Source organism: Rattus norvegicus, chromosome 13 (assembly GCF_021556685.1).
Source record: "Rattus norvegicus strain SHRSP/BbbUtx chromosome 13, alternate assembly SHRSP_T2T, whole genome shotgun sequence".
Classification (NCBI taxonomy): Eukaryota; Metazoa; Chordata; class Mammalia; order Rodentia; family Muridae; genus Rattus; species Rattus norvegicus.
In genome coordinates this window covers 34173817-34188109 of record NC_141546.1, presented here as the reverse complement: position 1 = coordinate 34188109, position 14293 = coordinate 34173817, and the positions used below count along the sequence as shown (strand labels likewise).

The 14293-nt window shown below is 47.9% G+C and overlaps 1 protein-coding gene across 1 annotated transcript in view; it reads left to right on the top strand.

Annotated features, from left to right (window-relative positions):
* Positions 1-7561: 7561 nt before the first annotated feature.
* Positions 7562-14293, top strand: part of Marco (macrophage receptor with collagenous structure) — a 32205-nt gene continuing 25473 nt past the window's right edge. The window contains 1 exon segment of the mRNA NM_001109011.2: positions 7562-7968. Coding sequence (NP_001102481.1) covers positions 7860-7968 — 109 coding nt within the window. The 5' untranslated portion in view covers positions 7562-7859.

Sequence of the window (14293 nt, the reverse complement as noted above, 5' to 3'; positions counted from 1 at the left end):
AAGGGTTCCAGGAATGCAGGGCGTGTGGTGTGTGGGCTCAGGAGAACTTGTGTCTCGAAAATTAGAGAGAGTTCCTGGCAATCCTAGTTTCATTTCTGTAGCTGTGACAAAATGCTCTGACAAAAAGCAACCTAAGGGAGGAAGAGTTTGACTTACAACTTCAGGTTACAGCACATCATTGTAGAGAAGTCAAAACAGGAGTCTGAAGAACCCAGTCAGATCACATCTACAGTCAAGAACAGAACACCCACATACTCACACACAGCTTGTTCCTTTTTAAATAGCTTTAGGATACAATTGATGTGCTTTCCTTTCTCCCACCTGGGAAAGCATGCTCTTAATAATATGTTTACCTCCACCACCTTGCACCTGTCCTAAATGTCAGTGGCTAGTCCCACCTAGCCTCTGCCAAACATCCATGACCACCCACTTGTAGTAGTGACAACAGGGCCCAGCTCCTCCGGAGACCTTACATGGTTACTGGCTTATTCTCCCTCCAAAGCATGTCAAAATTTCTTCCTCCCCTTCCTTGCCTCTGCCTTTTCCTCCTGGGACCCAGAAGATCTACTCGTACCTTTCTCCCATCAATTGGCCTGTGGATTTCTTTAATGACAAATCAAATCAAGTACCAATTGGGGAACAGGCCCTTTGCATCAGAACCACACCCTAGAGATAGGAACCTCTCTTGTCAGCAACAAAGGCAGCTCATCATGGAGCTCAGTCCTCAGCAACAAACCAAGGGAACCCCTGGGTTCTGATTTATAAACAGAATAAGACTCCAAGCAAGAAAGTGGGTAGTCCTTTTTCCTCCAATACCCAAAGATCCCAACAGTGGGTAATTAACTTCTGCATTTTTAGTCCTAAATACTAAGATTCGACTTGGAGAAGTGAAACACGTACCAAGTCGAAACAGGAGTCTGAAGAACCCAGTGCCATTTCTCTGGAATCCAAAGATAGTTATTTGTACCATTTGTAAGTGGTAATGAATCTCTGTGAACATAAGTATTTGTGAACATGGGAGTCAAATTACATGGAGAGTGGATGGCTTGTGGGAATTGCTTGCATCCTTCCACCTTCCAATGCTTAGCACTCTGGCCATGCAGCACAGTTCCCCTAAAGTAAACAAGATAAAGGAGACTTCTGTCCTTTGAGTGGCATTAGTCTGAGTAAGACAGAGGCACAAGAGCGGTGTTAATCTCCATTGTGTAGAAATGAAAAGTGACTTTTGTGAATGGTTAGTAAAGCTCATCATTGTACTGAAATGGCAAAGTGATGCCTCCACTGGGTGCATGCATGTTTTACCTCAGCCATGTTTGATAGCTGTGGGCAAGACTAATAAAAATATTACAACTGACACAAAAAAGAACAGAGAGATAATGAACGAACACATTGGCTTGTGATCAGCCCGCTCTCTGCATTTACACAGTCCAGGATCCCTGCCTAGAGAATGGTGTCACCCACAGTGGACTTAGCCAGTCTACATCAACTATCTAAATGATCACCCACTGACTTGCCCATAGACCAACCAAACCTACATGATCCCCCATCAAAATTCTCTTCCCTGGTGACTGCAGGTCACGTTAAGTTAATAAAACCACCACGCTGGACTTGCCTGGTTGGAGACCAGTTTAATTGAGTACTGAACATATTCCTCTGGTGTCTTCTTCCCTTTCTCAGACCTTCCCCCTCCTTTGAGCCCCCTCTGCTCCCCCAGCAGCTTCGATCCTCTGTTTATGTCACGCATGCATACATATGCAATTTTGTCTATATAAAATCTTGGAGCCACAAACAAGAAAAGAACATCGCATGTCTGATTTTCAAAGCCTGACTTACTTTGCTTAATATAATTGTCTCGAGTCTCATCCATTCTCCTGCTCCGCCTTTTAGCTGCACATACTCCACTGTATCAACAAGCCACATTTTCTTCACCCATCCCCTCCCTCTGTTGTTGGACACTCAGGTCGGCTTTGTAACTTGGATGTTGCGAATGGTGCTGCAGTGAATATTGATGTTTGAGGATCCCTGTAGTTGTTGACTTAGTGCTCCTGCCAGAGACCCAGGAGTTATAGAACTGGGCAGACGATTCTCCGTCCATTCTTCTGGTCTCAGAGCACACCTGCAGTCCTGACCCTGTGCCCCCTGTGTATGTAGGACACTTCCTCCCCTCAGTGAACAACAGGTGCCCCCATCACCTCCCATCTCAGTGACCCAAGACAAACTTCTGTTGTTCTAGCATAGCAACGATTCCAGCGTTCTTTTTAATTTCTATTTGAATTAACTTTCAAGGTCTAACTTGCATTCTGTGAAATGCTGTCTCCATGCACACCAGAAGAGGGCATCAGATCCCATTACAAATGATTGTGAGCCACCATGTGGTTGCTGGGAATTGAACTCAGGACCTTTGGAAGAGCAGCCAGTGCTCTTAAGCACTGAGCCATCTCTCCAGCCCAGACAATTAGTCTTGATTCATACTTTTCACTTATGCTTAGTTTGTATAAATATTATTTATTTTTGGTTAATACATCTGGACTATAGTCAGGGACATGGAAATCCCAAATGTGTTGCCCAGGCAGGTGTGACTGTTGGGAAGTAGAGGGCAGACACAAAACGGAATCAGGGCAAGATGGCGTTACCTCAGTCACTTCAACACCACAACATTGCTCCACTTGCAGGCTAGAATAAGGTCACCCCAGAACTCTTTTGTTGGACATCCAGACAGCTCACCAGTGAACAAGTGTGGAACCCACTAAGCAATGGGCTGTTGATGTCTGCAGAGGACGCCAAGAATGGAGTCGCACCTCCCTGGGGTCCCTCAGCCTCATTCCTTCCATTGTACCAAAGCAGCATGAGCCCTTAGCTGTCACTTCTGAGAACATCAGAAAACCGGACATAACTCCACTGGGGCCTCTCGGAATGCATCTTGACACTCCAATCCAATTAGATGCACTCTGCCTGGAAAGTGAAACCCAACCCCGGGTAACTTGAACAAGTTGGTCCCCAGATAGAAATGGGCCACCACTTCATCTAGGGAAGAAACAGCCAGATCTGTGTTCCTGGGCATAAAAGTGTTCGAGTGGAGCTTGGGAAGAGACTGTACCCTACTTCTGGAATAGTGTGCTTTGTGCCGAATGGGAGAATTAAAGGATTGCGAAGGCTACATATGGTACGACATGAAGTGTTCCTCACAGTCTGACTCCATAGGTCTCCACAGCGTGCTTCTTTTACAGATGACCCTTGCCCCAGGCTGTAGGCACACAGGGCAACTTTTGGAGTCCCCTGTAATGAAGATGCTATAATGGGCTGGGACCAGGGCCCACGGGAGCTGAACGACTCGGTACGGGGCGGGGGGGGGGCTGCTATTATTAAAATGGTGGTAATTTACTGGTGGTTTGCGCACTGTTGGGTGTTTAAATATTGCATTAAAATATTATTTGGACTGGAGCCATGGCTCAGTGGTTAAGAGCAGTTGCTGCTCAGTGATGAAGACATGAACCTAGAGCTCAGGATCCATGTAACAAGCTAGGTACCTGCCTGCAGGAGTGCAGGGAGTGAAGCCAGAAGGTTCACCAAGTGCTACTGGATTCCAGGTGAGCCCCAGGTTCAGGGAGAGACCTCACCTGAAGAAACAGTCAGAAAAGTGATATTGAAGGACACCCAATGAGCTCTCCTGGCCTCCAGTCACATGTGCATCTACACTCACCACAGACAGGCATTCACACACACAAATATTCATCTTGGAGTCAGGGAGAAAGTTCCGTTAACAAAGCATTTGCCTTATAGGCATAAGACATGAGTTCGATCTGCAGAACCCACTATGAAAAATCAGGTATAACCATTGAACTGAGAGCAGGGTCCCCAATGGAGGAGTTAGAGAAAGGACTGTAGTAGCTGAAGGGATTTGCAACCCCATAGGAAGAACAACAATATCAACCAACCAGACACCCCAGAGCTCCCAGGGACTAAACCACCAACCAAAGAGTACACAGGGATGGATCTATGGCTCCATTCACATATGTAGCAGAGGATGGCCTTGTCAGACATCAATGGGAGGAGAGGCCCTTGGTCCTGTCAAGGCTCGATGCCCCAGTGTAGGGGAATGTCAGGTCAGGGAGGTGGGAGGGAGTGGGTGGGTAGGTGGGCGATATCCCACCCCCTTCATAGAAGCAGGGGGGTGGGATATTGGGTTTCTGGAGGGGAAATCGGAAAAATGGGATAACATTTAAAACGTAAATAAAAAATGCAATTTTTTTAAAAAAAGAAAGATCAGGCATGGTGGCATGTACTTATAATCCCAGCACCGAGGAGGTGAAGACAGCTGTCTCTGAGGCTCACTGGCCAGCAGGCCTGGCCTACATGGTGATTAGTAGGCCAGAGGAGATCCTGTCTCTAAGGAGATGGATGGTACCTGAGGAATGACAGCCAAGGTTGTCCTCTGCTTACACACACACGCACACACACACACACACACACACACACACAATCATATAGTGAGTCTAAAGAGACATATGTGAGTTTCACAGTGAATCTCATCAACTAAGGAATTCTCACAGAATGGAGTTGGGACTCCACACTTCCCCTCTATATGTGATCACTCTGGGATTCTGCTCATTAGACCTCAACCTCCTACTCCTTAGGGACCAGGGCTGAAGGCTCAGGGAGCTGGCATCTGTGGTTCCACAAAACTTCTCCCTGAGAACCTCGGACAGAGTACTGGCTTACACTGGCTGTAGAAGCCATGTTCTGGGTTTGCAACCTGACACCAGTTCTTGGTACTTGTGTGCCTGGCAGCTTCTGTGTTGTGGGTGGGGAGTCCTGTCTCAATAATAAATCCTAGCTTAAGTATTGACGGAGCTGCAGCTTTGTGCTGGGCTCAGAGAAGTTAAGCAGGTCATTTGTAATTGCACAGCAAGTTCGTGAGAGAACTGCTCCTTAAATTTAGTTTTGTTTCGTGGGAGTTATATGTCTATTTGTGTGCACGCACAGGTGCGTGTGCGTGTGTGTGTGCATATGCATGCGTGTGTGTGTGTGCGCATGTGCATATGCGTGTGTGTGTGTGCACATGTGCATATGCGTGTGTGTGTGTGCGCATGTGCATATGAGTGTGTGTGTGTGTGTGTGTGTGTGTGTGTGTGTGTGTTATGGCAAAAGATGACATAACTTTCAGGAATTGGTTCTCTCTACTACATGTGTCCTGATTACCAAGTGTGTGTCATCAAGCTTGGCCGCAAGTGTCTTTTACCTGCTAAGCCATCTTGTTGGCCCTCTCCACTATTTTTCAGTCAGGATCTCTCACCGAACCTGGGACTCACCAAGTAGGTTTGGCTAGCTGGCCCACAAGCCCCAGGGATCCTGGTCCCTCCTTGCCAGATATGGAATTACAGCTGCATTACCATGCCCAGTTTTCTGCATTGGTGCTGGGGACTCAAAGTCATGTCCTCACAGTTGTGCAGGAACACTTCGCCCTCAGCTGTTTTCCTGGTTCATAACTCTGGCTCTGAGACGTGGTCTGGTGGATCCATAGCTCCAGGTGACGTGGGAACAGTTGACATTCTTGAAATAAGTCCCATAAGTGCAGTACTGGCTACTTTACACAGCAGTCTCCAGTGAGCCCCATCCCCACTGTTGAAAGACAGCACTGAGCCAGGGAAAGGCGGGAGGCTTGGGGCAGTCCAGGAGCGGACTCTTTTGCTTGGGGAACTTTCCTTGTATGGGAGAAGCCCCAGTCTCTGCCACCCACACTGACTGCCCCTGGGTTCTGTTTGGAGCTGCCAGCTGGCTGTTCCCCATGACCCAAGCCTGTCCTTTAACCCTCTGTCACAGCCACCCTAATGTGCGTGGGTATACATGAGTGCTCAGAGATCAGAGCACAACCTTAACCATCCATCTTGTTCTTTGATACAGGCTTTCTACCTGGCCCCATGCACACTTGGAGTGCGGTGGGAGGACGGGCAAGCTGACTGGCTAAGGAGCATCAACCGACTGTCTCTATCTCCCAGCACTGGGATTTGAGGATATTCCCTGACATCCAGCCTTTTTATATGGGGGTCTGGGGATTGAACTTAGGTCCTGATACTTGCAAAGTGATGACGAAGAAGATGCACTGAGCAAAGTAGCCAACGTCTTCAGCAGACCAGCTGTTCCTAACAGCGAGAGAGTCACTCCTTACTGCCCAGCCCTGAGCTCCTCAGTAAGACAACAGTGATCAGCACCTCCCTTGTTATGCAAATGTGTAAGGGGAAGTAAGCACAGGGTGGGTGACTGTTCTTCCTTCCCACAGCTTCCATAAGGACCAGGTGGGATTGGCAGCAAACACTGTCCCCTCCACCTGCATCGTAATCATCAGGGAAGGCTCAACAAGAACAGGAGGAATGAGCGTAGGCCTCGGTGAGTCCCAGGTTCAGTGAGAGATCCTGACTGAAAAATAGTGGAGAGGGCCGACAAGATGGCTTAGCAGGTAAAAGGCACTTGCAGCCAAGCTTGATGACACACACTTGGTAATCAGGACATATGTAGTAGAGAGAACCAATTCCTGAAAGTTATGCCATCTTCTGTCATAACACCATAACACACACACACACACACACACACACACACACACACACACACGAGTGTTGTCTGGAAAGCTTACTGATATGCACCCCTCCAGAGTGATTGTGCAAGTGTCTTAATTTCAATTGTGCGTGCTGTAGATGTATATGCACGTGTGTGTGATGGTGTGCATACCCGTATGTGGAGGCTAGAGGATAACTGTGGGAGTCAGTTTTCTCTTCTCACCACGTGGATCATAGGAATCAAGTTCAAACTTCCAGGTTTGGCTACAAGGGCCTTTACCTACTGAGCCTTTTCTCTGTCCCTCCATCACACCGTTTAAAGCTAGGCCTCTCTGTCTCTCTCTGTCACTCTCTGTCTCTCTCTGTCACTCTCTGTCTGTCTCTGTCTGTCTCTGTCTCTCTGTCTCTCTCTCTGTCTCTGTCTCTGTCTCGCTCTGTCTCTCTCTCTCTCTCTCTCGCTCTGTCTCTCTCTCTCTCTCTCTCTCTCTCTCTCTTTCTCTCTCTCTCTCTCTCTCTCTCTCTCTCTCTCTCTCTCTCTCTCTCTCTCATTGCACCTGGGACTCACTGATCGGCTACAGCAATGGCCAGGGAGCTTGAGGAACACCTGTCCCAGTCGGGACACCATTTCTGCAGTGACAGACATTGCCATCACACCTGGTTTTCATTGTTATATTTTATTTTTTCAGTAGGGTCTGGAGATTTGAACTCATGTTCTTATGCTTGCCCTGCAGGTGCTTTAGTCTTCCTTAGCCTGCTTCCTAAACTTTAATATGCTATAAATCACAAAGGGACCTTATCAAACCATAGGTTTGGATTTGGTCTGTGTAAAAGACAAGTGGGCTTTGTTCCAGAAGCTGATCCAAGGCCCCATTAAGCCTATAGATGAACTCAGCCTGAACTGGGTCAGAGGAAGATCTTTGTCTGGGCTGGTGAAGTCCTGGGATAGCTAGCTGGATCTGGATGAATTTGGGAATTGGGAAGGCATAAAGAAGGAAGAGAAAGGTCCACTTGAGTGTCACCGAGGGGCTTGGGGACATGGAGGGTCTTTTCCAAACTTCTTCAATTATCCTTAACAGGCAGCTTCCCCACACAACAGCTCCACTGTGAACAGCCTGATTTTTAGCAAACTCTACATTAAGGAACAGCCCGGTCCCCATAGTCAGGAAACATTGTGCAAATTGAGGATTCCTTGCCAAAGGGAAGTCCTGAGGTCTCCAGCTAGCTGCCGCCGCTAAATGGGAGCCCCGCTTCCCCCTGGGGGAGCATTTCTGCTGGCTCCAGGGCTTTGACCACCTATAAAGCTTAGCAATGGGAAGTAAAGAAACCCTCAAGGAGGAAGCCTTCTTGGGCAGCACAGAAGACGGAGCCGACTTTGACCAAGACATGCTCCCTGTGATGGAGACCTTTGAAATCAATGGTAAAGTACGAGTCCCTAGTAACGCGATTGCAATTGCACAGAAACCTAGGCTGTTGGTGGGAAGCAAGAAGAGGTAAGAGCAGAGGAGGAGTGAGGGTTAGGGAGAGGTAGGCTTGAACCCTGGTGCACTTCCCACCTGACTCTCACTAGCGAGACTCTGTCCATCTGCACTTTCTGGAAAGCTGGCCACAGAGGCTGTGTCCTTGGTGTGGAGTCAATATTTGCTTAAAGTCTGGTCCTTTTTTTTGAGTGTCATACTTAAATACTTTCTATTGTCTAATGCCAGTGCTTGTTAAGCAATGCCCCCTTCGTAAATGAACATCTTATGAGGATGCAAACGGTGTGAAGAAGTTCCTGGGGGCCTCGGAGCCAGCTCAGACAGTAAAGGGTTTATGGAGCAGGCAGGAAGCCCTGGGTTCACTCTGCCGCAGAGCATGAACAGGTGATACACGCCTGTGATCTCAGCTCTGGGGAGGGAGGGACAGAAGGATGAAGTGTTCCAAGTCATCTTTGGGTGTTCGGCAACTTTGGGGTTCACCTAGGCTATGTACAGTTCTGTTTCAAAAGGGAAGCCCACTGCACTGAAACCAAAGCTGTCTATATATTTGGATGGAAGTCCTTTAATACCCTTCAAGGGGCTTCCGTGAGAGCCGACATGATGATCTGAGAGCACGCTTTTCATCTCCGGTCAGCTAAGATGGGCTCTTGCTTCTCTGGCTTTTTTCATCAGTCTGACGCAGATGGAACACAGCTTTCAGATCTTTAAAAATTTTTATTGCAATTGTGTGTGTTTGTGGGGAGGGTGCATGAGTGGAAGGCAAGCAACTTTAGGAGTCAGTTCTCTCCTACCCTGTGAAATTCTGGGATCGAATTCTCAACTGGTCAGGCTTGGTGGGGGGGTGTTCTTACCCACTGGGCTGCTTGGCTGGCCCTCTGAAACTGCTCTGCATAGTTTCTTAGCACTGTATAAGTGATATATCTTTTACACCTTCAGGAATTTGTAGCATTTAAAGTCAGGGGTGGACTTGTTGGCCACTGCAGAGCTCTGACTTCCCATCCTAGAACAATCTTTGAGAATCGTCTTTTGTAATGATCTGCTGGAGTTAAAGGGGGGTCGTGAGCCACCCGATGTGGGTGCTGGAATCCAAATTCAGGTCCTCTGATGGCACAGTAAGTGCTGTTAACCTCAGAGATGTGTCTGCCATGGCTTTTTCACATGAGTTCTGGGGATCAAACAGCTCCTCATGCTTGCTAGGCAACTTCTAAGTCTAGTCTCTTCTAAGGTTGATAGGACAGAAGGAGCTGAGTTAGGAACAGAAATGAGACAGCGGGTGGGGGGGAGGGGGTGACACACATTTAGGTCACACACACACATAAGGATGTCCTAAGAAATCTAAGAAGCTCACACTGTCCTTCAGAACTGGGAGGAGTGCTCAGTGGGGCTGAGGGTGGGACGAAGGATTTGAACCTATCCTGACGTCAGTGAGGGAGATGGAAGCTGCATGGCGGTTGTCGAGCGCTCTGGTCTGTAGCTGAGTTTGCTCCCTCTGGTAGGTAGGGAGACTGGTGGAGAGAGTAAGTGAGAGCCAGGGTGCTCGGCAGCAAGAGATGACCACAGCTAGCTGTAAAGAAGCAGAACGAGCGCTGTGGAAGTGGCTTGGTGGGTTAAGTGCCTGTTGCACAAGCATGAGGGCTTGAGTTCAGGTCTCCAGTGCCCATGCAAAAAAAGTCGGGCACGGTTGCACGGTCTGTACCCCAGAACTGGTGGTAGGTGGAGACAGGAGGATCCTTGGAGCTCCCTGGTCAGCTAATGTAGCTAAGTGGTGAGTTTGTGTTCAGTGAGAGATCTTATGTCAGAAAGTAAGACAGAGATCAATAGAGGAAGATACTGGATGTCAACTCCTACCTCCACTACATATCCCAAAACAGGAACACACACAAAGCAAGGACATCACACACCGACACAGAAACAGACAGACAGACAGACAGACACACACACACACACACACACACACACACACACACACACAGCCCATAGCACAGGAGTGTGGTGTAAAGCTTGCTGTGCAAGTATGAGGGCCTGAGTTCAATTCCTGCACTCATACAAAGCTAGGCATGGTAGCCCTCCCCCTCCACCCCCGCGTCTATAATCCCAGTGTTCCTATGGTTCCTATGGGGTGATGGGAAGAGGAACTAAGCAAATGCCTGGAAGCTTGCAGGCTAGACTGGTGGACTCAGCAGGAAACAACAGAAGAGGGACCCTGGCTTAAACGGGTGGAAGGTGAGGACTGTCACCCGAGGTTGTTTTCTGACCTCTCTATGTGTCAGGCACATGCGCGTGCGCACACACACACACACACACACACACAAGCATGCACACACACACATACACACACGTGCGACACACACATGCACACACACACATGCACACACACATAAGCATGCACACACACATACACACACGTGCACACACGCACACACACATGCACACACACATAAGCATGCGCACACACACATACACACACGTGCACACATGCACTCACACATAAGCATGCACACACACACGTGCACACACACACACATACACACACACACACACACACACATAAGCATGCACACAGGCACACACTCACCACAGGAAAACAGAAAAAGCCCTGGGCAAACACCAGATGTCAGGACTGGAGTCAAAGCCAAAGCACAAGGACTGACTCAAGACTTCTGACTTGGACTCTAGCTGTGCTCCATAGACCAACACTTGAGCCCTAAGCCAAGACCAAACCTTAACAAAGCTCCAAGAGACCAAGGGGGATGGAATAATTTCTACAATGCAGTCAGGGAATATGTGGAACCTTCTAGAGAGCGCCTTTATGAAACAGTAATTGCCGAGAGGTTTAGCAAGCATGATAACCCTCCAGGTTTCCTTTGATAACAGAAATGACCTGGAACTCAGGAATGCAAGTTACTTTTATTTTCTTCTGAAAAAATAAATAAATAAAAACCCAAAAACCCACTGTCATTAAATTTTAACCTGCAATTTCCAAACAAACAAAAACAGCTGAAAAACACGGTGAGTGTTAATGTCTTATTCATTCTGTCCCTTCCCTTCCCCCCTCCTCCCCCTCCCCCTCCCTCCCCTCTACTTTGTTACATCTGGATTGACTTTGAATTCCCAAGGATGGCCTTGAACTTCTCATCCTCCTGCCTCCAACACACAAGTACTGGGATTACAGGCGTGCACCACCACCCCTGGTGTGTGTGGTGATGGGAATTGAACCCAGGGCTTCATGCTTGCTAGACAGTCGTTTTACCAATTGAAATGCCCTCTGGTCTGAAATGCACTTAATAATTTTCTATTGCTGCCCACCTTGAAATATAAAACAGTCTCCCTATTAATACAATGTTAACATTTCCCTTTCAAGGCCTTCACAGCCATGTCTCTCATACTTTGGCCTCCTGAACACTAGGTTTATAAGCCTGTGTCACCACAACAGGTTTTATTAATTTTTGTAACGATTCAGAAATACCCTGGGGAGTTGACTATATACTCCAGAAACTATCAGATGTGAACTTCACAAACCTTTGAAATGTTTTTTCCTTGATAGCATCTCTCTCTGTTTGTCCTCTCCCCTTCCCCCTCTCCCTTCTCCTCTCTCCTCTCTCCCCTGTTCCCTGTCCCCTGTCCTCTGTCCCCTGTCCTCTCTCCCCTTCCCCCTCTCCCCTGTCCCCTGTCCCCTCTCCCCTTTCCCCACTCCCTCTCCCTCGCACTCTCTCTCTTCCCATTCTCATAGTTGTATCATGTAGTTTGACTTTGAAATATATGCATTTTCCTATCACTCTCTCTGGCCATGATGTGTTTCCACAGCCTCTCACGCATCCTTTCTAGTAACAAGTTCCCTTTTTAAGGATCATCTGTTCTGCACTCAGTGTGCCCTGCCCTGGTTTTCTCTTCCTGGATTTGTGTGTGTACTTGTGTGCACATACCAATAAGCTTTCCAAACAACACTCGTGTGTGTGTGTGTGTGTGTGTGTGTGTGTGTGTGTGTGTGTGCGCGCGTGCACGTGGGTCTGCCTACATGCATGTGAGTATATGTATATAGAGATTAGCAGACAACTGAAGGTGTCCACCCACCCTTTTCTTTGAGATAGGGCCTGATACTTGCCTAAAGCTGCCTGATGAACCCCAGAGACCTACCTGTCTGCTTCCCTGGCCCTGGGATTACAAGCCAAACGGCGCTACGCATGGCTTTTTCAAGGGTCTGGATGTCAAACTTGGATCCTTGTACTTGTGTGGGCCAGTACTTCACCAGTCAAGGTGTATTGCCAGCCTGTCCCAAATTCTGTGAGGCATGAGTAAGAATAAAAATCGAATATATCTATAACACACACATGGGTATGTTGAGCAAGCATGGCCGACCAACCACACACAGATCGCTAGATTGCTAGGCTTGAGAGCCATCAAGCCAGGTCCTCTGCCATGAACTAGGGTTGGTGGAACTTTGGAGCCCAAGAGAGAGCTCTTCCACGATCCCTGGGGTGTGGGTGTGGGTGTGGATGCTGCCACCTTTCTTAATCCGGAATTCTTCTTTGTCTATCTCCTCTCTCACCTTGGCAGCTCTTTTTGAGTCTGGAGCCTGCCTAGACTTCACCCACCTAAGCTCTCTGCCCCTTCCCCTTTCCTCATATGGTATACTGTTTCCACACCTCTCTTTCTCCTTGGGCAGCAGTTACTGCAGAGACAAAGAATTGACCAGCATTGCATCTGATATGAGACTGTGGACTACTCAGACCTATATCTATCTCCTACCCTGCCACTAAGGAGCGTCAAAGGAGGAGGGTGGGAAGTTTGTGAGAGCGAAACTGTCTTCTGGACGTCCCAGGACTGCTGCCCTCATAACCTCACAGCAGCGGTGGCTGCTGCACAGGACCAGCCCAGGATTAAGCCAGTGAACACTTCTCTCTGAGGCGATTGACCATGGATAACTTCTGGAGGGGGAAAGTTGGTTTTCTTCAGGGGTGTGGCCCTCGCTAGGTTTTCCATGTCCCAGTCCTGTAACTGAACTCAATGGGTTAAGAAGGGGGTGGAGCATAAAATTGGGAGGGGACTGTGATGAGGGGTCTAGGAGTTTTGGGGGTTTCTAAAGTTGAATTTTGTAATTTCCAGCATACAAATCCTGGATCTGTTTCATTAGGTTTGTTTTGTTGGTTTTTTGTTTGGTTGGTTTTTGTTGTTTTTTTTTTTTGATATTTTTTAATTTATATTTCAAATGTTATCCCCTTTCCCGGTTTCCCATCGATAAGCCCCCTATCCCATCCCCCCTTCTTCTATGAGGGTGTTCCCCCACCCATCCACCCACCCCTTACCACCTCCCTGCACTGACATTCCCCTACACCGGGGGGTCCAGCCTTGGCAGGACCAAGGGCTTCTCCTCACATTGGTGCCCAACAAGGCCATCCTCTGCTACATATGCACTGGAGCCATGGGTCTGTCCATGTGTACTCTTTGGATGGTGGTTTAGTGCCTGGGAGCTCTGGTTGGTTGGCATTGTTATTCTTACAGTGTTGCAAACCCCTTCAGCTCCTTCAGTCCTTTCTCTAACTGCTCCAACGGGGACCCCGTTCTCAGTCCAGTGGTTGGCTGTGAGCATCCACCTCTGTATTTGTCATGCTCTGGCAGAGCCTCTCAGGAGACAACTATATCAGGCTCCTGTCAGCATGCATTTATTGACCTCAACAATATTATCTGGGTTTGGTGGCTGTATGTCTATGGGCTGGATCCCCAGGTTGGGCAGTCTCTGGATGGCAATTCCTTCAGTCTCTGCTCCAAACTTTGTCTCCGTATCTCCTCCTGTGAATATTTTTGTTCCCCTTTCTAAGAAGGACTGAAGCATCCACACTTTGGTCATCCTTCTTCTTGAGCTGCATGTGGTCTGTGGACTGTATCTAGAGTAATCCAATCTTTTGGACTAATATTCACTTTTTTTGGTTGGTTGGTTGGTTGGTTTTATTTGTTTGTTTGTTTGTGATTGGGTTACCTCATTCAAGTCTTTCATTAGTTTTATATCCGAATATTTTCTTTTCTCTGGACTGAAATATTTCCATGGGATGTTGATTTATCATTTTATTTTATTTATGCCTGTGTGTGCATGCGTGTGTGTGTGCGTGCGTGTGTGTGTTTGTGTGTGTGTGTGTGTGTGTGTGTGTGCGTGTGTACATGTTTGTGGGTTCCTACGAAGGCTATAAGAGGCCACTGAATCTCCCAGAGCTGGAGTATTAAGAGGTTGTGGTTGCCGGGTTCTTAGCTCTGATCTTCTGAAAGAGTAGCCAG